Source organism: Leucopleurus acutus (assembly GCF_964270905.1).
Source record: "Leucopleurus acutus genome assembly, contig: HAP1_SCAFFOLD_599, whole genome shotgun sequence".
In the NCBI taxonomy this organism is placed as follows: domain Eukaryota; kingdom Metazoa; phylum Chordata; class Mammalia; order Artiodactyla; family Delphinidae; genus Leucopleurus; species Leucopleurus acutus.
In genome coordinates, this window is record NW_028138787.1 from 42,814 (window position 1) to 68,687 (window position 25,874).

Here is a 25,874-nt window from a genome sequence, read left to right on the forward strand (position 1 = left end):
TTAGTTTCCTATGGCTGCATAATGCTTTAGCACAAACTTAGTGGCCTAAAAAAACACACATTTATCATCTCACAACGTCCATGGGTCAGGAGTCTGGGCACAGCTCAACTGGATCCTCTTCTCAGGCTACAATCAAAGTGTTGGCCAGACTACATTCTCATCTAGAGATTTGACTGGGGAAAAATCCACTTCCAAACTCACTTCAGTTGTTGACAGAATTCATTCTGTTGTGGTTGTAGGACTGAGGATCCCAGATTCTTGCTGGCTACTGGCTGGAGGCTGTCTTTGGTGCTGAGAGGCCACCAGCAATTCCTAGAACCTGCTCACAGTTTCATTTGCGCTTTCCCAACATGGTCACTTACTTAATCAAGCCAGCAAGGAGAGTCTCTGGAACAAGTTTGCTAGCAAGATAGACTCAGATATCATATAAATTAACTGCAGGAGGGACATCTCACCAGCTTTGCTGTATTCTATTCATTAGAAGCAAGTCATAGGTCCCCTCCGCACTCATGGAGAGAGGGTTACATGAAGGCGTGAACATCAGGAGATGACAGACACCTTAGTGTCTACCACACGTGCCTTCCTCACTTCTTAAAGGTATATCTCCTGAGAGCACTCCCCAATAAACCTGCATTCCACTACCCCTCTTAGAGTTTGTATCCACTGGAGGCAGGTAAATGAGTTAGAGACTACTGCCGGAACACCAACTATGGGTGATAGCAGTGGGAGATCGAGCTGCATATTTTCCTTCTATTAATACATGTATTATTAGAATTATTATTAGAATTTAGAATGATACATAGCCTGTCTGAAAGTAAAATCAAGTCTAAAAACTACAGTCCTCAAGCAGGGATACATACAACAAAAAAATTCATTTCTAGGACTGGAGAGCAGATTAAACATAACATAAAAATTAGGCTTACTATGTTCCACAGTGTGGAAATAAATTGCAGACTACAATCAGTCACTTAAAAAGAGATGATTAGCACTTTATTAAGTTAGCATAGATTGTACTTCTACAAACTGCAGAAATAATCAATGAATAAAGATGCCCTATTAGAGACTGATAGTCAGAAAATATATATAAGCAACTGTTGGTATGATAACAGGATCAAATTCCACCTTGTATATCAACACGCCCATTTTTATCCAACCCATTTACAGTAATTGTTATTCTTGCTTATCTTATATACAGAGTGATATAAATGATATTCAACAAGGATCCAGTTTCAATGATTTGGACACCATATTATAGGCATTATCCACTGGAAAAATATTTTATCTTAGTATTTAAAGTGTGATATATATATACTGGCCTGACCTTATTGCTGGAAATGCTTAAATACTAATGCATTTTAAAATCAGTAACTACAAATGTCACATGCCTGCACTTACTGTGCTGTCAGAGAAATATTTTAGAATATTTTGGCTAGTCAACAGCTTATTATTTCAATGGTCTTCATGGGTATAATTCATTGCATTTCAATTGCATGCACATTCAAAATTTCCTACAAAAGAAGAATGGTAACACAAAATATATAATCTTCCCTCAATGAATTGTGATGTTCAGCAGTTTCTCAGAAAAAAGTGTTGAGTTTCAGAGGGAAACAAAACAGCAGCCGTTCAGAGGTGGGTGAACCGCTCATCCTCTGTCACAAAGGCATCATTAACGTGCCCTCCCTTCATGTCCAGGGGATCGCAGGGGATGCCGTTTTCAATTGTGATTGTGTTTTCCCATTTATCTTCAGTGTCTTACATTTCAGATGGTCCTTTGTTCTTCTTAAGTGCACATAAAAAGAATGATAGGGATCTAGGAAGAGAAAGGATGGTCTTCTGTACAAACATGGAGATAAGGAAAGGGAAGAGGAAACTTAGAATGATGGGGAAAATGGATGACATCGTGTATTTTCAAATAAATTTCAAAGATCATAAAGAGTTGATGAGGTGAAAAGATGCTATCAAGATCAGCAGCCTGCATGGATATTATATATATATGTGTGTGTGTGTGTGTGTATGTATATGAATGAATATATATATGAATGAATGTTTGTATACACACATATACATATGTACATTCACACAAACAAACTGCATGAAGGAATGTGAGGAAAATATATGGTAAATTGGCAAGTTAAAAAATTTAGCTCTAGGAGAACAACTTCACAAAAATTGAATTTAAAAAAGTAATAAATTCCTCTCACAAGATTTGACAAATTAATGGTCTGCAAATGTTAGGTAAAAATCAGGTTGAGATGAGATGCCAAGAAGCAAACTCACATTACTTTGTAGAAAGGATGTAACCATTGTAAACTGCAGGTATCATTCCTTGGCTCTACTCATTACAAAATAGTTGCATTCATTTGTTAAGTCAGGTTTTTGGAACTCAGAACACATTCTGCTAATTACAGCTCATAGCTAAAATCCCAGGTCATTCCAAAAAATTCTATTTAACAGGTAAATTTTTAAGTTGTTCATTCTCAGACCCTTTAAAGACCCTGCTACCCCAATCCAGGTGGTAACCAGATCCTTAATCTTTCCCTGGAGTGTGGAAAAATGTAGCCTTGAATTCAAACATTCTTCCTGTCTTTTGTGAAAGGCCAAGACACTGAGCCAATTGTGCTTGATATCATAGAGGTAGGGGGAGAAAAGAGATAGGCAATCAGAGGGCAGAAGAGTTTCCCTCAGGATTATCACAAGTTAGATGTTGGGACACCATGGAGGCATGATGTTAGGCATGAGGCTCCCAGACTTGTCAAAGATTCTCTTGTTCCAGAAATCTGTAGAAACTTCAAAGAGGCAGACCTGGGTGGATCACATGGCTGGGATGGTGGACATTGCTGTGGTGACCAGGATGGACTTCCACCGCTATGGAAGTCCCTTAGAAACTTAGTGAATTTCTAGTGGGTGAGGAGGTTGGTGAAGATGCCCCAAAGATGATCAAGGTAGAGGTCCCTATTAGTCCTACATGAGAGCTCATTTCAAAGTGCTTTAAAGAATATGGTGGAGGAAGGCAGAGAAAAGAAAGAGCTCTTGTTTACAAAAGAATGACAACCAATATAGAAGGTGCAACAGAAACAGAAAATCACCAAATAATAATAATTGATTCTGTTGAGGCTCCTCAATGGATACTAAAGCACTGAGTGGGAGATGACTAAGGAACAGCATACTCACAGGGTCTCAATGTAACACCCCTACAAGCAATGTACTAATTATAAAGAGACATTTGAGTTTTGTAAAGGGAGAAATTTGGTGAATATCACCAACGAGACAAACTGACAAGTGCCTCTAGATGTGATGCACCGAGAAGATATATTTTTTAAAAATAAAATTCTCTGTTCTATGTTCCTGCCCTACTCCATCACCAAACTTTTCTGAACTGAATCTCTCAGGAGGAACTAATCAGTCAACTCCAAATTAAAAGATATTTTGTAAAACAGCTGACAGCATAGAGTAGGCACTCAACTAATGTGCTTAGAATTGGATAGACAGACACATGAGTAGCTGGCTAGCTAGTTAGACAGATAAATGGATGGATGGATGATTGGACGGTAGTTGGGTGATGGAACAAACAACTGGATGGAAGAATGGATGGACTAATGCTGTAGGCAAAGTTACTCAGACAGCAGCCCAAGGTAGGTTTTGAATGAGATCTATCAGAAGAAAGAGGGAAGGAAGGGAGGAAGGGAATGTACACGTGATATTTCTTGTATTTATTGAATAGTTATTTTTTCAAATGGATGGAGGAAAATACTCATTTTCATACCTTAGGAATTAGAAGTACAGATTTTGCCAGGCTTCACCGATGGTTTATTAGATAATTTTAAATACGTGGAGATTATAAAGAAAAGTAAAGTAGCATTTCAATACTATAGATCCCACTGTCATCACTTGAAAGTATTTTGCCATTGTGCATGCCACTGTCAAATGTCAAAATATATCACTACAGGCCCAACGCTGGGAGTGGAAGTCGGCGGATTGTAGTCCCAGTGACCTAGGTAAGGACAGGCTGCTGTGTTTTCCCTTCCTCAGGGTGAAGATACTGCACTGTCCATTCCAAGCATCAGCGGTCAACGATCAGTGCCAGTTGGAGTAGGCATACAATTTCTTGTGATGAGAAGGTCCTCCAGCCAGGTGAAATCACCTATCAGAGGACTAGAATTCTTTGGCCGCTCCTCCTGTAGACAGGGGTATCTCGTCACTTTCCACGTCGTCCAGAAAGCAAAGCCAACTGACATTCTATAACCATCGAACACATCACTTCCATTCATAGTATCCAACATTCATTCAATAACTATGTTTTGAGTGTCTACTATGTGTTGGAAGAGACACAGTTCTTGTCCTAAAGTGAAAAGAAAGGGCTCAGTAAAAAAGGAAAACTCCAAATTTCACTCATCCTCCCTTCCTTTTCATGGATTATAAAAGAGTGATGGTTCAGTAAGAATGACACCCTAGCAACAAATGTATATTTATAAATTATCATCAAACATGCCTAGCTCATGCAATTTCTCCCCAAGTCACTCCTCATTGGGCTTGGAGTGAATAATAATTCTCCATAGAAATAAACAGGTTTCTAACAGTCAAGTTTTACCCTGAAATTTGTGTATGTAACTATGAAAGTCATATTACAAAAATCCTTGTGGATGGAGCTTTCTGAAGTAGGTGGCAATGCAACAGCAGTCTTAGAAATGATGGTTGCCAGTGTTCATTTGCCGGTTTCTTCAGTTTAAGAAAATGTTTTTACAGAGTTAGAAGAAGAATTGCAGAGAGCTGGACACTTGCAGATCATGGCAAGAAATCCTGCCTCCCCTTCCCCCACCAACCACAAAGGAAAAATAATCCACCAGGCATCACAAGGAATGGGGAAGAACAAAAAAGGAAGATGCAGATGGATGAAGACAAGTTTCTCTTCCTTAGAAGAAGGATCTCTTAATCAAAAAGATTCTGAGCAAAATCGCTGTGGAAATTTATCAAAACGTGAGCCATGTCCATGACAAATTAGGTACATATTATTCTTTTGTGACCTTAGACCTAGTTGTTCACAGTCTTGGCATTGCCAGGCTTCACAAACTGCAGTGTCAGTAACTTGCTGGCTGGCGGACATGATAAGAAGCTCGAAGGTTATCATCTAACAGTAATACAGCCCTTTGTCACATTTCATAGTGTGTCCTGTAATAAACTGAGTCACTGCCTGCACATTGCTCTAAGTATAATAAAACTTAACTATCTTTCTGGATCATTCTGATTTGATGTTCTGCTAAAAACATGAATTCTTTTTCCTGAAAAATAAAAATGAGTGTTAATGACTTTCCGCTGTTCCTGCATGTCAGGTGGTTCAGGAAGAGGATTAAACAAGCAAACAAACAAAAAGCATGACTAAAACACCTGAAAGTAGCTCTTAGAAGCCTTAGTGTGGCTATTTCTCATAAATCCACAGAGAAGATGGGCAAAAGAGGGGACCAAAAATGTACAGGCATACCTCAGAGATACAGCAGGTTTGGTTCAACTTCAATAAAGCGAGCAACACTACACTGTAGTCTATTAAATGTGCAATAGCATTATGTCTAAAAAAATCACAGTACATACTTTAATTTAAAAATATTTTAGAGATAAAAAATGCTAACCATCATCTGCGCCTTCAGCGAATTGTAACCTTTCTGTTAGTGGAGGGTCTTGCCTTGACGTCAACGGCTGCTGACTGATCAGGGTGGTGGCTGAAGGCTGGGTGGGTGTGGCAATTACTTAAAATTAGACAAAAGTGACGTTTGCTGCATCGACTGACTCCCTTTCATGAATGACTTCTCTGTATGTAACAGGCAATGCTGTTTGATAGCATTTTACCCATAGGAGAACTTCTTTCAAAACTGGAGTCAATCCTCTCAAACCCTGCCGCTGCTGTATCAACTAAATATTTTAAATCACTGGTTGTCATTTTGACCATCTTTGCAGCATCTTCACTAGGAGTAGATTCCATCTCAAGAAACCACTTTTTTGGCTCATCCATAAGAAGCAACTCATTTGTTAAGGTTTTGTCATGGGATTGCAACGATTCAGTCGCATCTTCAGGCTCCACTTCTAGTTCTAGTTCTCTTGCTTTTTCCACCACATCCGCAGCTGCTTCCTCCACTTAAGCCTTGAACCCCTCAGAGTCATCCGTGATGACTGGAATCAACTTCTTCCAAACTCCTGTGAATGCTGATATTTGCATCCCTTCCTATGAATCATGAATGTTCTTAATGGCACCTAGAATGGTGAATCCTTTCCAGGTTTTTGACTGACTGCCCAGATCCACCACAGGAATCACTATCTATGGTAGCTGTAGCTTTATGAAGTGTATTTCTTAAATAATATGACTTGAAAGTCTAAATTACTCCTTGATCCATGGGCTGAGGAATGGATGTTGTATTAGCAGGCATGAAAACAAATTAATCTTGTTATACATCTCCATCAGAGCTCTTGAGTGACTAGGTGCATTGTCAGTGGGCAGTAATATTTTATAAATTTATTTTGGCTGTGTTGGGTCTTCATTTCTGTGCGAGGGCTTTCTCTAGTTGCGGCGAGTGGGGTCCACTCTTCATGGCGGTGCATGGGCCTCTCACTGTCGCAGCCTCTCGTTGCGGAGCACAAGCTCCAGATGCGCAGGCTCAGTAGTTGTGGCTCACAGGCCTAGTTGTGGCTCACGGGCCACAACTAGTCTGCTGTGTAATACAGCCCTGCTGTGGGATCCTCCCAGACCAGTGCTCGAACCCACGTCCCCTGCATTGGCTGGCAGATTCTCAACCACTGCGTCACCAGGGAAGCCCCAGCAGTAAGGAATCTTTTTTTGAGCAGTAGGCCTCAACAGTGGGCTTAAAATGTCCAGTGAATCATGTTGTAAACAGATGTGCTGTCATCCAGGCTTTGTTATTCCATTATAGAGTGCATGTAGAGTAGATTTAGCGTAATTCCTAAGAGCCCTGGGATTTTCACAATGGTAAACGAGCACTGTCTTCAATTTTGAGTCACCAGCTGCATTAGCCGCTAACAAGAGAATCAGCCTGTGCTTTGAAGCTTTGAAGCCAGGCATTGACTTCTCCTCTCTAGCTATAGAAGTCCTAGGTGGCATCTTCTTCCAATATAAGGCTGTTTCATCTACATTGAAAATCTGTTATTTAGTGCAGCTACCATCATGAATTATCTCAGCTAGATCCTCTGGGTAACTTGCTGCAGCTTCTCCATCAGCACTTGCTGTGTCACCTGGCACTCTGACGTTATGGAGACGGCTTCTTTCCTCAAACCTCATGAACCAGCCTCTGCTGGCTTCAGACTTTTCTTCTGCAGCTTCTTCACCTTGCTCAGCTTTCATAACATTGAACAGAATCAGGGCTCTGCTTGGATTAGTCTTTGGTTTAAGGAAATGTTGTGGCTGGTTTGATATTCTATCCAGACCAGTGAAAATTTCTCCACATCAGCAATAAAGCTGTTTCACTTTCTTATCATTTGTGTGCTCACTGAATTAGCACTTTTTATTTCCTTCAAGAACTTTTCCCTTGCATTCACAACTTGGCTACCTGTTTGCTGTAAGAGACCTAGCTTTCAGCCTGTCTCAGCTTTCAACATGCCTTCCTCACTAAGCTTAATCATTTCTAGCTTTTGATTTAAAGTGAGAGACATGTGACTCTTCCTTCCACTTGAAAACTCAGAAGTCACTGTAGGGTTATTAACTGGCCTGATTTCAATACTGTTTTGTCTCAGGGAATAGGGAGGCTGGAGGAGAGGGAGAGAGATGGGGAACATCCTGTTGGTGGAGCAGTCAGAACACTCAATATTCATCATTAAGTTTGCCATCTTATGTGCGCGTGGTCTGTTGACCCCCGCCCCCCAATTTCAATAGTTACGTCAAAGATCACTGATCACAGATCACCATAACAAATATAATAATAATGAAAATGTTTGGAATATTGCAAGAATTACCAAAATGTGACGCAGAGACACAAAGTGAGCCAATGCTGTTGGGAAAATGGTGCTGACAGACTTGCTCAACGCAGGGTTGCCACAAGCTTCAATTTGTAAAAAACACAGTATCTGCGATGCACAATAAAGTGAAGCACACTAAAGTGAGGTCTGCCTGTATCGGGTGGCCCACGTATCTAGGGGGTGTTGAAGATCAGGGTTTGCTCAAGATAAAGCAGTGGCAGCTAAAAGCAGAAACAGTATTTTTGTCTCCCTTCAAACAAGATAGGGCTGAAAACCCAAGGCCCAAGAACAGACAAACAACAAAGGACAGACAAATATGATTTCAAAACAGGACAGAGTTAATTATTGGGGAACTGGGACTGTGGTCATAATCAGTATGGATGAGTCCTGGGGAAATAGCAGCACTGCTGGAATGATTTTAGTGGGCGTTGCAGCACAGTGAGACTGGTGATGTGATGGCAAAAACAATAAGAATTAGTATCTATTACACGGCAGACTAAGTGCTTTGTACACATCATCTCACCTAATTCCTACTGCAGTACTATGTAGTTTTTATTATTATCCCTGTTTTTCAAATGCAGGAGCTGAGACTCAAATATGTAGAGCAACTTGTCTTTCAGAATGGGATGAAACTGGTGAAAGGAGTAGACCTAGAACTCTATTTCATCTCCCCAGGCTTCGCTCAAAACACATATTTGATTCCTTTTGAGTGTGTACATTTAAGAACAGCAAAGTAAAACAATTATTAGCTCTAACATTTATGATTTCATTTACATTTCTATTTTCAAGACAATTTATTCACTTAATTGAGACTGTAAGAATGTGAAGTTTCAGTATATGAAAATATAGGCTGAGCCCCAACCCCTCGTGTGAAAAAAATCATAGAAATCCAAATGCGCTTCCCTTTACTATTGACCTTAGGCGAAGAGAAATATAAACAGAAATAAACCAAGTGAATTTACTAGTGACTCTGCTCAACTGCTAGCACTAGCTAGGGTTCAGTGTCCTGAGTCCTTGACCTGGCTTTGTTACAACTACAAGATTATCATCACCTTATAGGCAAGGACCACCCATGTTATCTATGTATGTCTCTTCCATAATACATTCTAGAGCTCCTATCACATAATGGATGGTCAATAAAGGAATAAGATATTTTTACCTCTCTGGGCCTTGGCTTCTGGAGAGATGGATACAGATCATTGTTTAAGATTCCTTCCTAAGAAAATAACATTATCACAGTCTATTTATATGCAGGAGTCATGAATCAATTCTACTATATACATACAAGTCTGAAATTGTGCTCTCTGTGACTCTTCTGGTATAGCACAACGTGCCAGGTTACATAGAATTAGCACTTTGTAACTGCTTTTTGATGATGATGTTTCTTTACATTGATACAGCACTCCCCAGTGTATGAAGCACTTGTGTGTATTCTCCAATTTTGTCTTCCCATCATCGTAACTATTTAAGAAAATATTATCCTCATTTTCCATATATGACCTTGACTGGATCAAGGTCATTCAGCTAAAAAATGCCAGGGCATGAGACTGGAACCCCGAACTAGGAGTACTGATCCAGTGCTCTTTCAACTAAAACACACATCACATCATCACCATCATCACCATTACTATAAAGCTGACCAGAAAGCTAAAATAGCCACTTCCAGGCTGGGGCTAGACACAGATCTAGTACAGACATCACTGTCAAGTATATGCAGTTAATCTTGGTTGTCTTCCCACATACCCAACTCCCTAGCTGTTCCCCAAAAGAAAAAAAAAATCACTTTTACAACTTTTTTCCTTCAACAAATCTCTCAATTCTTCTAACTGCTGAAAAAAAATCACTTTTCCAACTTTTTTCCTTCAACAAATCTCTCAATTCTTCTAACTGCTGTTCTCAACTAGATGGTAATAGAGAAGCAACCTCCTCGAATTATTTCACGAAGAGGCGGCAGTTGTAATGGCGAGTTGAAACTGGCTGGTACAGGCTTGCTGGAGGTGACTCAAACATTCAGAAACTTCAGACTGGATAGGAAGTCAGCAAATGCTACAAATCAGGGTATCTTTTTCTTTTTTTAGAGAGCTGATTAGTCAGTCCACCACTATTATAGTAAACAGCAGGCCTAATAAGATCACTTGCCTTTTAAAATAGGTGTTCGTTAACTAATAAAATCTCAAGCAATAAGCCACTGAACTGGAAAATTTTCTGCAGTATGGTGGCAATATCTGGATGGAAAAGAGATCTTTTTCCAGCATCCCTTAATCACAGAAATGGGTTAAGCTCATCTTGGATAATAATAATTACCGTTTATTTAGTACATACTATAACCTAGGTACTTTATACACATTTTCTCACCCAATCCTCATGGAAGTCCTGTGAGACATTATCTCCCCATAACAGATGGAGAAACAGACCCACAGAAATTACATGACGCAACCAAGGTCACTCAGCTAAAGGGTATAACTAGTATTTGAGTTCACCTAGTTTGGGCCACCAGTGACTGCATACTTTCCACCCAGCGGTTCTGAACAGTCAGTGGAATGCTGTTATTGACACAGCTACCAGAATAGTTAAAGCTTTACTTGAGAAATTTCTTCAGTAGTAAGTATAAAGATGCACGTCTTAGAGGACACTGGCACTCTTCTCTGCAGAAGCAGAATGGTGATTCAGATGACCCTGTGGTCCCTCCTCGTCTTCTAGGTTTAAGATTTTGTACTACACAAATTATGTTCATTATTATCTAATGTATGAATTGGATTCTTGAACAAATCTTTGTCTTCCTCACCACTAAAGACTTTCAGGGGCAACTCCCATTTTTTTTCCACAATTAGAAAACACTTTCATCACAATGATCAGGGCTCTCCCCACTTCGAACTGCACCCTCTCCCCACCTTTGAAGCAATACTTTGCCCAAGAAAAACCCACCAAATTTTTTCCGTATCAAATGGAAAACCCAACAAATCAATTTCTCTTCAGAAGATTGTCATAACTGTCCTGAGTCTATTTGCTAGTTATTGATGCTCTCCAGGTTGACACAGGAGAATTGTCCATCTGTTTCCTGGTTTGAACATGAACTAAATTTGTGAAGGCAAGGTTGTGACAACAGCCTCCCTTCTCCCGGGCAACAGATTATGATGCTACACACTCAGTTATTATACTACTGCAGAATCTGCTCAGAAGGAAGAGATAGCTGATCCCAGACTAACGAACGAGCTGAAAGAACAGCAACTGGCAGGATAATAAAATAACAGTAACAGCTAACAGCAGTAGTGCCAGGCACTACTTCAAGAACTCTATTAACACTTTTGATCTCAGCAAATTAATTCTTTCTAACATACCTCACTGTCACTTGAGCAAAGTTATCTATGCACAGACAGTAAAGAAAAATTTAAACAACTTGACTCTAGCACCACAACCTTATCTTCTTGAGCTTGGTTTCCCTGACTCATTGCCTGTATTTCCTGATATCCACACAGTTCATGGATTACATACAAGAGCAGAGTCTAGGCAATAAATACTTGGAATCCAAGCAGTCTATCTCCAGAGCCCATTCTTCTACCTCCTTCACCATAGTGTACTAGTGAGGAAATTGGGAACGAAGGAGATGGTGTAAATTCACAAAGGTTACAATTGTTGGAAACCATAGAATCATAGCATTTCAGGATTAAAATAAAACTTAAAACTATTAAACATAGTTATTCAAGTACTGCAAGAGAATATTTCTTAATATTCTGAAAAACAAAATAAAACAGATTAATAATTTATACCAAGCCTCTCAGCATTATGTGTCATGCCAAGAGCAAGAAAAGTACAACTTGATCTTAATCTTTGAGCTTAATTTGGGCACTACACGTAAATCACTTTTATTCCATAGCATTTCACTTACCATTTGTGAAAAAAATTATAAAGCCCCAAATTAAAATGATTACCTTCTGCTAATAACCAGGGTGAACCATATGGAAAGTAGAAAGTCTCAGGAAAAACATTTCGTCAAACACACACTTGACCAAACACAGCCTGCATGTCCCGTGTGGGCACCAACACTTTTGAAAACCAATGTGTGTGCCTGTGATTCCCACTTACCAAAATTCCTCTTCCTTGGTATCAGAAGGGAAGGTTTAGGCACATCAGAGTGTCTACAGAAGAGTTGAGGACTCTCTCCACTGCCCCTCTGGATCAGAGGTGCTTGTAAACAAAATTATTTTCTCCTTTCATTGTGCTAAGAAATCTTGTCTCCTCTCTACCTAAATAACTCTCCCACTGGTCTGAAACTCTCTAATACCAATAATTTATAGACATCAAAGTTTGCATGTGCCCCAGAATCCAGCTAAATGAACTCCAGGAGTGGGAATCTAAATGTAAGTACTTAAATTGGAAGCTGTGAAACTAGGTGAATTAGAATAGCCTAGATATTCATTAAAACATATTTTCTTCAATTGTACATCAACAAACTTCAATTAAAAGAATGCACCTCCTTCAGAGAATCGACTTTAGTGGGTCTGTGGTAGGGCAAAGGAACCTATATTTTAAACAAGTGTTCCAGGCAATTTTGATGCAGGAAGTTGATTCAAAGGCCACTGTGAAGAACACGGGTCTATATAAAATCATAGGCACTAGAGGGAGAGCATCCATCAAAGGGAGGGAATATAAAACACTGCAAAAGTGTGTAGAACAAGATGGCAGCTGCAGGCACTGGAAGAGGCAGGCCAAGGTGAGGAGGCATGAAAAGGACTACGGAACTACTAGTCTTTGGAGGTGGATGACTAGCAAAGATTAACTCTGCCTACCCAAAAAGTCCGCTTAGCTCTGTATATCCAGCTTACAAAATCATAACCCAGATATTAAAACCAATTCTAGATATAAAACATTCACATGGTATAGAATAGAAAGAAAGATAGTAATGGAAGGACTCATAGTTAACCTAGGGACACAGACTCCAAAAAGTCTCCAAAAACATAAGTGATATTTTGAAAAATCACCAATTTTTTCAATTTCAGATATAACACATTTTCTTCAGCTAGGGGAAAATCCTCTCCTTGTTTTTCCAAGTCATGAGTAAACAAGAAAATGTTCTTTAAATCACTCCCTTTAAATATCTTACCTTCTATGTTGCCAGATTCCTGACAAAATCAATAGCATGGTTGCCACTATGATGATGCAAAACATCACACCAAATATAATAATCCAGACGGGCACAGATGGGCCAGTAGGTGGTGCAAGAGTGGAAGGAATTCTTAAAAATTCCAGAGTCTGGTCATTCAAAAAGAAGGCATTGTTGATCCGGTTCCTAATCATTCTAAAATACAATGATGATTAAAAACAAATGAAACAAGACAGAAGAAACATTAGAAACAGAAGGTATAACCCTATCTCCCCATGATTATAACTATCCATGATTATAACTATCTCTATAAACAGAGCATCCCCCTAGCAGGAGACTTCAGGTTGAACAGACAGTGTGATGAGGACCATCATGCTGTGGTTTTCTGTCTATAAGTGGCAGTGCTTGTTGCCAGAAAGATGCTTCTTTATGTACTACTGCCCTCCACTGTTGATAATGTCCTAGAAGTAACTGGAAGTCTTGAGCTTTGAGCTCTGCCCACCATGTTTTATTTCCTGAGAGGCAGCATCTAGATTAAAATGACAGAACTCTATTTAAGGTGCCTTACAAAAATACCAAGAGCCTGAAAAGATAAAATAATATGCAAAAAGTGGGTGATAAATATGAGAAGAAAAAACAAAACCAGCAGGAGAAAAGAGAACACGAAGCCAGGAGCAGCTGCAAATCCATCAATTTGATCTTTTTTTTTTTTTTTCATTCAATTCAACAAACATTTGCTGGAAATTTACTAAGTACCAGATCCTGTGCTAGGTACTGGAGATACAAAATGAAATAAAAATACCCAAGAAGCTTACAGTCTAGAAGAGTGGCCCATCAGTCCCTCCACAATCACAGTGCAATCACAGTGCAAGGGGTAAATATGGGCACAGTGGGAGCACAGCAGAGGGGTAAGTACACAATAGTAAAATGTCAGAGCTGCTTTCCTAAGAAGGCAACTTTTGAGCTGTGCTTTGAGGGACAAGTAGGAGTTCTTTAGACCAAAGTGTGCAGTGAGCATAGGAATTGGAGACATGGTATGTAGTATGATTTGTTGCATCAGCTGCAAGTAGTTCCATATGACTAAAGTAAATGGTGCTTTAGGAGTCCAAAAGTCTAGAAAAATATGAAGGTAAATGCATTACTTTTCCCAGGGAAAATCTGTATTTTTGGTGGTAGTGGCACTTGGGAGGGGGAGGGGTTGGTGGCAGTTAGGGAGGGGTTGGTAGCAAAAACTTATTTGACTGAAACTATATTTCTAACTGGAATTTGCAAATTAGATGAGGAGATTTCTTGGACATACTGTGTGGCCTTTACTGAATTCACACTAGGCAAGCTGACTTCAACAACCTCTAGAGCAGCACTGAAACCAGAATATAATGTGAACCTTACGTGTGATGTCACATTTTCTAGGAGCTGCATTTAAAAAAAAAAGTAAATAGTAACAGGGAAAATTAATTTTAATAACATATATTTTGGGACTTCCCCGGTGGTTCAGTGGTTACGACTCTGAGCTTCCAATGTAGGGGACCCAGGTTCGATCCCTGGTCAGGGCACTGGATCCCACATGCCGCAACTAAAGATCCCACATGCTGCAACTAAAGCTCCCCTGTGCCGCAACTAAGACCCAGTACAGCCAAATAAATAAATACTTAAAAAGATATATATATATTTTGCCCACTATATCCAAGAAAATATAATTTCAACATGTAATATCAATTTTAAGTTGGTTCACATTTTATTTTGTGCTAAGTCGTTGAAATTTGGTGTGTACTTTACACTTAGAGCATATCTAATCTTCGACTAACTACATTTCAAGTGCTTGAGAGCCACATGTGGCTGGTGACTACTGATCCTGAACTTGAGAGTAAAAGCTGGAGAATCTCTGCAGACCAGCACCGGGGTATCAGGAAAGACCTCCTTTAGCAAATGAAATCCTATGGGGAGGCCTGATTATTCATAAATGGGAAGGAGAATCCCAGCCAGGGAATCTGCAGCAGGGGATAATTTCCATGCAATTTTAATCAAACTACGGAATGTCTTCTTTTTTCGTAACCTAATTTTGCTAACACAGTAACACAAACCTTCCCACAAAATAACGAACCCCACTACCAAGGTATAACAGAGTAAAGTGAAAAGTTGCTCTGCATTCTCATTCTGTCTACCTGGTTGGTTAGCACTCAGGCTGATAAGAGGTTCTAGTTTAGTACAAACTATATCTCCACCTACCACTGAAATCCCCAAGAGGCGTCAATCACCATGGATATCTTCTAGCCAAGATTGGCCTTGAATAAGGCCAGGCCCTCAAAACAGATCAAAAGCAGACATCTTAGAACTGGTCTGTCATCCCCTCACCTAATTCCATAGGTGTGGATACTCTAGCAGACCGGGAGGAAAAAAAAAAAATCACTGCATGTGCTGGCGGCATGCCTGCGTTCAAGTTGTCACTCTTTATTTTTCTAGGTGACCTGAGCAAATCAGTTAATCTCCCTGAGCCTCAATTTCCTCATTTATAAAGCAGGGATAATAATAACAGCTCACAAATGATTGGTGTTGATACTAAATGCCACAGATGCATCAGAACATGCCTTGTGAACCAGAAAATATTATGCAAGCATTAGGCGGAACTAGCATTATTTTGCCCAACCACATAGGCTCTTCAGCCTTGAAATTCCTACTACCTGCCTTCTAGGTACCATCTCCTTTCTTTTCACTCTATCCTTCCCTCTTGGTACTGTTTCCTTTATTTTCATACAATCCTGATGAGCCCTATCCATTCCCGGACATAAATTCCTATTCTATTGGCCATTCTCGCCCCCTCAATAGCCCTTCCTACTAGGGCCTTTGAAACAGACATTGTGTTGTAAACATATTCATCTAGATTTTCAACCTTCACCGTAAACACTCACTCCTCCTCCTCACATTAACTGAAGCCTGCTTTAACCACAGTGCCTTCATTTTCCTTGTAGCCCTCCCTCATCACAGGGCTTGAATAAAAATCCCTTTTCTCATGAAATACAATATTCCTAATTCTTACTCCCTAAGTAGTGGCTCTTAGCAGTATTCTTACTGGCAAAAGCACAGAAACAATTTAGCTCAAACCTTGTTAGGGCTTCCCTGGTGGCGCAGTGGTTAAGAATCTGCCTGCCAATGCAGGGGACACGGGTTCAAGCCCTGGTCTGGGAAGATCCCACATGTCGCGGAGCAACTAAGTCCGTGTGCCACAGCTACTGAGCCTGCGCTCTACAGCCCGCGAGACACAACTACTGAAGCCTGTGCGCCTACAGCCCGTGCTCCCCAACAAGAGAAGCTACCGCAATGAGAAGCCCGCGCACCGCAACGAAGAGCAGCCCCCGCTCACCGCAACTAGAGAAAGCCTGCGCACAGCAACGAAGACCCAACGCAGCCAAAATAAATTTATTTATTTATTAAAAAAACAAAACAAAGAAACCCTTGTTAAATCATTCCCCATGGGTATAGAGCCTCAATGCCTTTGCTTCAGCAAGGGAAACAGATGATTATTCACACAAAAACATTTGGCATTTGATTATACACTCATTATCTTAAACACTGATATTTTACAAAGAGCAGATGAGTTCTTTCACTAGATATTTCTCTTTGGTAACGAGAAAAAATATGCATTTCAGTAACTTGTAAATCAATCCTTTGTAAGAAGAGTGAACTTTGTTTCATTCTTTTTCAGGAAATAGTTTAATTTGTGAACTCATTCTTCCAATACACCTTTGCCCAACACCAATCATGTGTGGGATATGATGTTTTGACACACATAAAGTGCATGTTAATTGAAATAAAAACAAACTGCTTCCTCTGCTTCTAGGCAGAAAAGAATACATTTCACTTCTGAAAGTTTGTTATAACCCCAAGGAGAGGAGATGGGGAACTGTCAGGAAAAAATGGGTAAAACTTCAAATGGGCAAAAAATATGACTGAGAGTCCTGCAAATCTACCTTTCTGGACAGTTTCCACCTTTTATTGTTTTTGAGTTATTTTGCATATGTGTAAGCTGGAGAAAACTGATACAATGTAAATGATTCTTGTCCACAGAAAATCAAGGTGAATTGTGTCTGGTGGAGCACTGTCAATGGATAGACTGGTGTATCTTTTAATAAATAAACATGACCATTCTTCAATTCCTGCATTTGCATGCTGCCTTGAAGTCTCCTTTAAACTGGTTTTAACATCATAATGAGTTCCCTCATTAACTAATAAGATAATAAAATCTTTGATAGCATTCATTTTTAATTTGTATGAAAGTCATGCTTTTACCTTTTTTTCAAAAAATTATCTTTTAAAGGTAAAGACTTTCACTTTGCTGTACAGCAGAAACTAACACAACATTGTAAAGCAACTATACTCCCCTAAAACAAAACCCAAAAATCACATAAGCATTTGGGCTCGAGAAGGCACATGATGAACCATCACACAATAGTGCCGTATAAGGTCTTCTCGCCAAAAGAAGACAGTACTAAACCTTCTTAGCTAATGTATAAACCAGGGCTTCTCAGCCACAGCACAATGGATATTTGGGGTTGAATAGTTCTTTGTTGTGAAGTGCTATCCTGAGCACAGGAGGATGTTAACTGGCGTCCCTAACTTCTGCCTACTCCATCACCAGCACTGTACAACAACGTCTCCGGACATTGCCTAATGTTTCCTGGAGGCAAAACTGCGCCTGGATGAGAACCACTGATCTATACTAATCTCTATTCCAAGAACACAAAATGAAACCTTTGGCATCTTAATAAATAAATCACTTGGAACCAGAGAGAGAAGTCTTCAAAATCTATGAAAACAGCTGAATTAATCAATAACTTGATTCACCAGTGGAAGGCGTATTTAGCGGTGATTACCTTATGGCTGGCTGTACCTCAACAGCAGGAAGGGTGTGATTCCTTGAAGGACTGGTAACCACAAACCAGAATGACACCCACTGGGTTACACTGCAAAGTAGGACGTGGGAAATTCTGCAGATAATGAGAAGAAAAAAAGTACATTATGAGTGAATAATACCAAATTGCATTAGACATTCCACTCTGGTGTTATTACCATCTTAAGAGGTGAAGAAATGTCCTACTAAGAAGAAAATAATATAGGAAATTTCCTTTATTTCAAAATCATAGACTTGGGGATCATTCCTAAAACAAGGAATCTACCAAAAAAGAAACAAAGGGAATGGCTCAGTAGAGGGCATTAGGTATCTCATTCTTCGTCACCTGTTAGCTGACAGCATCCCTGTTTCTTCAACTCTTGGCCTCTCTCTCTGACACAAAATGCTTTTGTGTTTCCTCATCAGGATCTTCTCAGTGTCCTCTTCATTCAGCCTTCCACCTCTCAGAACCAGACAAATCTGTTGATCGAGGACTTGCTTCCTCTGTTGGCCACTGTTTCCACCCCTCTCCTACTCCAGTAACAGGGGTTGGCCCAACAACAGACCTCCAGACTGAAGTGCTGTAACATTTACCAGCAGGCTTTGGACACTGTTTTTGCGGGTACCTGCTCCCAACTATAAGTTGGAAATGGGCCTCACTCTAGTCTGTATACCTGGATCACCAGTAGAAGTGACAAGAAAGAAATGGCAATAGTGTTCAGTTAGACAGTCTATATATGAATGTATGAAATGTATGAACGTAGAAAAATAAGAGAAGAACCCAAAACAAACCAACGTTGTCGGAGCTAAAACATAAATCCTGAATGGCTTTCACCATATCCTTATAAGCAAAATTGCAAAAACTGACATTAGCAACCATTCTAGAAGAAACACACAGCCTCTGTAAAAATACAAGTAAATTCGCTCTTTTTCCTTAAAGGAGCATTCATTCAAGTGCATTTTGTTCATTTTTACAATAATGAAAGAGAGTGCCCCTCAGTCAATTTTCTGTAATTTTCAGGACCTGGTACAAATTATTATATTTCCTCCCTTTAAATGTCAAGGGCAAAAAGTGGAGGGCTCCCCCGCCACCCAGAGCCAAGCGCCTGGGCCAGCAGTGGGAGCTGAAGGATCCCCTATGCTCAGAACACAGGGGCGCCCCGCGAGGCCCCGAGCGAGGCCCCAAGTGAGTCCGCGAGGCCCCGAGTGACTCCGAAAGGCCCCGAGTGACTCCGAGAAGCCCTGAGTCCGCGGGGCGCTGGCCTGACCCGCGCAGGACCTCGTGCCCAGAGGTTCTTAAACCCCAACAGCCTTCCCACACCCGATGCCAACGGTCGCCTCAGCGCCGTTAAGCTTCGTGTCTACAGACTTCGGGGCCGCCCAGAAGCCAAAGCCCGTCGAAGGTCCGACCCCACTGACCCGCGAGCATGGGCAGCTACCTGAGCAGGTACCTGGGCACGGCCAAGGCCACGCAGCCAGCCCACGCCCGGAAGCGCCGGGCCCCACGGTTCCCATGGACCGGGCCCGCCCGCGGCACCTGCCTCCCGATGGGCCGGGCCGGGTGCCAAATCCTGTGCCACCGCCGCCGCCGCCACCGCCGGGATCGCGGGCTCTCGTTCCGCAGCAGGCCGCTCCCCGCCATCCTGCGCAGCTGGAAGTACTACCCGGTCCGCGAGTCCTTGGTGCTCCAGGCCTGGAGGCGCCTTCCCAGAGGGCCGCCCCTCCGCACCTTCTCGAGGCTGGGGTTTTCCGGCCGTGGCAACGGTTTCACGATGAGGTCCCGGTGGAACGCCCGCCTCTCCTGCCACACGCAGAGCCTGGTGGGCGTCCGTACCGCCCCCGTTGAAAGCCTAAGCAGCTTGTCCACGTGTCCGCCCAGCCAGGAGTCCCCGGAACCCTGTGCCAAGGAGACCGCGCTGAGGGCCCTCAGCCGACGCGAGCAAGGACAAAGGCGGCTCGACGGGCCTCTGAGGTCTGAAAGCCCCGAGCCCAGGCTGTCGGCGTTCCGGCCCGTGTTGAGGAATGGAGTGGTCCCTGCCTTTGTGCCCAGGCCGAGGCCCCTGAGAAGAAGCATCTGCTCCCGGTGCAACCGCCTCCGAGAAGAGGACACTGAGCCCCGGCCTGACAGCAGCCCTGCCTGACGCCCACCCTGCTGTGAGGCCCCCCCCAACCCCCACCACCACCCCGACCCCCCACACCTCCACCTGCACCCGAACCCCCACCACCGACCCAGAGCACAGTCTTGTATTTCGTTCATTAATATGCAACAAATTCCACTATTATAGCTCCCCAAGGGCAAGGATAAGCCTGGTTTTAGCTGCACTGCGTCCCCAGCACCCAGCACGGGGCCTGCCCTCAGAGGATCCTGGGATAAGCAAGCCATGGTTTTCTTGTTGGTTCTTGGTTCCCTGACTCATAAATGGGCCATCATGCATCCAGTTGCATAATTAGAAACAAAAGCTTATCCTTGACCCGTTGTCCTCTCTTCCTTGTCAGCCCATCCCCGTGGCTCTGAAATCCCTTCCCTGCCCCCTCTCTCCACCAACACACCATACTCCAAATAGCTATCATCTCCCACCTGCACTACTCCACCTGCCTCCCAACTGGCTCCTCCTCTCTACTCCAGGCGCCTGGACTCTGTCTTCCACACTGTGGCCAAAGTGTCTTGTAAACACAAATTCTGTCATGATGCCCCTTCCACGAAACTCCTCGTCACCTTAAAGATAATATCAAGGACTTCCCTGATGGTGCAGTGTTTAGCAGTCCGCCTGGCAATGCAGGGGACACGGGTTCGAGCCCTGGTCCGGGAAGACCCCACATGCCATGGAACAACTAAGCCCGGGCGCCACAACTACTGAGGCTGCGCTCTAGAGCCCGTGAGCCGCAACTACTGAGCCCGCATGCCACAACTACTGAGCCTGCGTTCTAGAGCCCGCGTGCCACAACTACGGAAGCCGGCATGCCTAGAGCCCGTGTTCTGCAACGAGAAGCCACCGCAATGAGAAGCCCGTGCGCAGCAACAGAGAGCAGCCCCCGCTCACTGCAACTAGAGAAAAGCCCGTGCACAGCAATGAAGACCCAACGCAGCCAAAAATAAATAAATAGATAGATACATTAATTTAAAAAAAAAAAATATATATATATATATAAAAACATCAGAACTCCTCAACACAGCCCACACATTCTTTGGCCTGACCCTTCCTTCCGCCCAAAGCTCATCATGCACCATAGTCCTCCCCACTGCTCCACTTCCAGGGACCTTGCCCTCCTTCCACCCTTCACTCTCCCCAAGTTCTTTCCTATAATAAGCCTTTGCATGTGCTGGTCCCTCCACCCTCTTTCCTTTCATCCCCTGGTTCACTTTTACTCCTGCTTTAGACCTCACACAAATGCCAGTTCCTGCGGCCCCTCGTGAGAACAAAGCCCCTACGTACTTCTCCTCCCTGTAATGCTTGTCAAGATTACACACTTGCATTTGGTTCATTAATATGCAACCAATTCCACTACTATAAGCTCCCCAAGGGCAAGGATAAGCCTGGTTTTAGCTGCACTGCATCCCCAGCACCCAGCACGGGGCCTGCCCTCAGAGGATCCTGGGATAAGCAACCCTACGCACTGGCAGAGATGGTGGATTCTGCAGTCAGACTGCCTGGGTTCAAACCCGACCCCTGCCCCTTGCTGACTTGACATCTTGAGTAGGCCACGTAATGTCTCTGCGCCTCAGTTTTCTCATCCACCTCATGAGAATGGGAATACCCATGCCATCTTCCTCAAAGGGTTGTTGTGAGGGCTAAATGAGCTGATGTGAGCAGAGTGATTAAGAGGGTCCCAGCTTGAAAAGTAAACTAAGTTCTCAAGGAATGCTGCCGGTTAGAATGATTATTACTCATGGAGCGAGCGAACAAAATGGTGGATACACTGATGTGTACAGATGGATGACTAATAAGGAAAAATATAAAGAAAAAGAAAAAGAAAATTATACCATTGGAATTTCTCTGTTTTCAAAATCATATACCTGGGGATCATTCTTAAATAAGGAATCGGACCAAAACAAGAATAACAACAGGAATTCATCAGTGAGCGGACAGTGTTAGGGATCTCATCCCCCCACACTCACCAGCTGACCACACCGTGGCATCCCAAAACATGTGGCCTCTCTCTGACCTCAGAAACCTTCTGGGGCTTCCTCATTAAACTCTGTTTAGTGTCCTCACCGTTCAACCATCCACCTGTCACATGTGGACAGAATCTGTTGACCGCTTTTGGATTCACTGCAGGCTTCTACTTTCCGTCTCCCATGCCAGCCGTGGAGCTGGCCGAATAGGTCCCTTCTGCGTGTGCTTTTGAGGAAAATTTTCACAAGAGATTGATTCACACCACCGTGAACAGACCTCCAAACCTCAGCACTGTAATCAGTTACCCAACAGCCCTTGCAAAGTTTGTTTTGGAAGCAGGAAATTTTCAACTATTCATTATCAGTAGAAATGAAAGACGAGAAATCTTATTAGTGTTGAGAGACAACACTATCTATCTGTGAATGGATGAGGACTGAAACCTTTAGGAGAGTCCACATGGAATCCGTGCTGTCCAGGTTAAAAAATAAGTCCCGAAAGGCTTTCACCAGGGCCTTAAGAATAAAATTACACAAAGTGACATTAGCAACCATTCTAGAAGAAACACACAGCCTCTGTAGAAATACAAGTAACTTCGCTCTTTTCCCTTAAAGGAGCATTCAAGTGCATTTTGTCCATTTTTACAGTAATGAAAGAGAGTGCCCTTCAGTCAATTTTCAGGACCTGGTACAAATTATTATATTTCCTCCCTTTAAATGTCAAGGGCAAAAAGTGGAGGGCTCCCCCGCCACCCAGAGCCAAGCGCCTGGGCCAGCAGTGGGAGCTGAAGGATCCCCTATGCTCAGAACACAGGGGCGCCCCGCGACGCCCCGAGTGGCTCCGCGAGGCCCCGAGTGGCTCCGCGAGGCCCCGAGTGAGTCCGCGAGGCCCCGAGTGAGTCCGAGAGGCCCCGAGTGAGTCCGCGAGGCCCCGAGTGAGTCCGAGAGGCCCCGAGTGAGTCCGAGAGGCCCCGGCCTGGCGCGCGCAGGACCTCGTGCCCAGAGGTTCCAACGCCCCGCGAACCATCCCCCACCCCGATGCCAATGGTCGCCTCAGCGTCGTAAGCTTGACGTCTACAGACTTCGGGGCCGCCCAGAGGCCAAAGCCCGTCGAAGGTCCGACCCCACTGACCCGCGAGCATGGGCAGCTACCTGAGCAGGTACCTGGGCACGGCCAAGGCCACGCAGCCAGCCCACGCCCGGAAGCGCCGGGCCCCACGGTTCCCATGGACCGGGCCCGCCCGCGGCACCTGCCTCCCGATGGGCCGGGCCGGGTGCCAAATCCTGTGCCACCGCCGCCGCCGCCACCGCCGGGATCGCGGGCTCTCGTTCCGCAGCAGGCCGCTCCCCGCCATCCTGCGCAGCTGGAAGTACTACCCGGTCCGCGGGTCCTTGGTGCTCCAGGCCTGGAGGCGCCTTCCCAGAGGGCCGCCCCTCCGCACCTTCTCGAGGCTGGGGTTTTCCGGCCGTGGCAACGGTTTCACGATGAGGTCCCGGTGGAACGCCCGCCTCTCCTGCCACACGCAGAGCCTGGTGGGCGTCCGTACCGCCCCCGTTGAAAGCCTAAGCAGCTTGTCCACGTGTCCGCCCAGCCAGGAGTCCCCGGAACCCTGTGCCAAGGAGACCGCGCTGAGGGCCCTCAGCCGACGCGAGCAAGGACAAAGGCGGCTCGACGGGCCTCTGAGGTCTGACAGCCCCGAGCCCAGGCTGTCGGCCTTCCGGCCCGTGTTGAGGAATGGAGTGGTCCCTGCCTTTGTGCCCAGGCTGGGGCCTCTGAGAAGCATCTGCTCCCGGTGCAACCGCCTCCGAGAAGAGGACACTGAGCCCCGGCCTGACAGCAGCCCTGCCTGACGCCCACCCTGCTGTGAGGCCCGTCCCCCACCCCCCCACCCGCACCCCCCCACCCCCCCACCCTCATCCCCACCCCCACCCCCAACCCCACCGCCACCCCCACCACCGGCCCAGGGCACAGTCACAGAGCCTCGCTGCAGAGATGGGAGCGGATCACCGCTCCCGGGCCTGGGCCTCCTGCAGCCTGACGTCCCCCTTGAGTCCTGAGAGCCAAAGCCACCTCCTCCTGACACTCAAACCCACATTTCTTTTACCCAGCTGACCCCTGCCCTACCCCTGCCTGAGTCACTGGCACGGACCGCCAGGCCAGCTCCCTCCACTCCAGCCAGGAGCTGCCAAGCCCCAGAGCCACCTCTCCTACCTGCAGAGCCCGCCCCGAGGAAGCACCGCTGACGTCCAGGCCTGCACTCCCTCCTGCCCACCCACCCTTGCTGCCTTTGCCCCTGAGAAGACCCTTCTCAGGAAGGCGTGCGTCTCCCCTACTGCCCACTTCATACGGTTTAAAGGTGGTTCTTATTTTAAATAATACTAAAATAGCTTCATTATCCTAGAGATTGTCATGGTCTTTCTTTCAAAGATTCAAACATTAGGATTTCATCCACATGATGGTTTCTCCACCCTGGCTCTGTTGGGGCCAGACAAGTCTTTGTTTGTGGGGTGCAGACCTCTGCATTGTAGGGTTTTAGCAAAATCCCTGGTCTCTGTCCTCTAGGTGCCAGCAGATAATCCATATTGTAAACATACAACGCGTCTCCAGGCCCTGCCAGATGTTTGGGGGGCGAGGGGCGGGGCGCGCGGTGCACAATGACACTGGTGGAGAGCCACTGAGGGACAGTGCCCTCTACTGGCAGAAACAGTCACGCCCGGTCTCCCAAAATGTGCCTTTTTCAAAGACACAGAGAGGAACAAAATGAAGTGGTGTGTGCTTGGCAAAAACATATCCCCCACTTTGCAGAATGCTGTGGGGTGCGAATGACTCATGTTTTGGGCCTTATTAACAATCAGACAATGCGGTTTTTTAAAATGAGCTACTCATTTATCATCTTCAGTTTCGCAAAAATTGAAAAGTTAAAAAATATCAAATGCTGGAAATGATGCAGAGAACTGGAATCCCAGGCAGTGCTGTGGGTGTCGATAGGTCCAGCCCTTCTGAAGCGGCATTTGGAAGTGTTTCCTAGAACACAGTGCGGCCACCAGAAACACTCTTACACACACACACACACACACACACACACACACACACACACACACTGGTGAGGATGTTCTTCGCAGCCCCCTTTGTCAGAGCAGAGCATTGGAAGAACCTAAATGTCCACCAACAGGGGAAGGGATAAAGTAAATATGGTATTGCTATCAAGGGACTACTATTCCACAGATTAAAGGAAAGAAAGAGCCCAGGGTTTCTGCACTGTTCGGTCTGGGCCAGATAATTCTATGATGTGGATGCCCTGTGCGTTGCAGGATGTTTAGAAGCAAACCCGGCCTCTGTGGACTCGATATCATCAGGACCTCCTCCAGTAAAAACAATCACACATGTCTCCAGCCACTGCCAAACACTCGCTGAAGGACAAAAATCACCCCCAGTTGGGAACTACCGATCTAGAGTTACGCATTTTTTTAAACAGGTATATCTCAAAAATACACTGTCAAATGAAAAAGATGGGAAGTGGCATATTATGGGTAGCACAAGCCGTTTATATAAATCAAAAAATATATATATACAAAGTAATATTGCTAGCATAATACAGGGGGCCGGAAACCAAGTAAATGGTCATTTGGACACTTTGCCTGTATTGTTCTTTCCATCTAAAGCCTCTTCTGTTTGAACAGTTTGAAATACTGTTCTGTTTGAACAGTTTGAAATACTGTTCAAACATGAATTTCAAGGTTTCCCCTTTAGAGGGTCAGAGAATGAGCTGTAAACATAGCAAAGCCCCTTCTCCCTCCCATGGAGCACGCTTTCTAAGGGGGCA

General features: G+C 44.1%; 1 protein-coding gene across 1 annotated transcript in view; it reads right to left on the reverse strand.

Moving 5' to 3' along the window:
• Window positions 1–4,104: 4,104 nt before the first annotated feature.
• The window catches only part of LOC309978981 (collectrin-like), a 30,246-nt gene continuing 8,476 nt past the window's right edge, over window positions 4,105–25,874 (reverse strand). The window contains exons 2-4 of the mRNA XM_082865804.1: window positions 17,923–18,036; window positions 13,055–13,249; window positions 4,105–4,175 (exon numbers count right to left, since the gene is read on the reverse strand). Of these exons, the coding sequence (XP_082721930.1) occupies window positions 4,145–4,175; window positions 13,055–13,249; window positions 17,923–18,036 (340 nt within the window). The 3' untranslated portion in view covers window positions 4,105–4,144. The remainder of the gene's footprint in view (window positions 4,176–13,054; window positions 13,250–17,922; window positions 18,037–25,874) is intronic.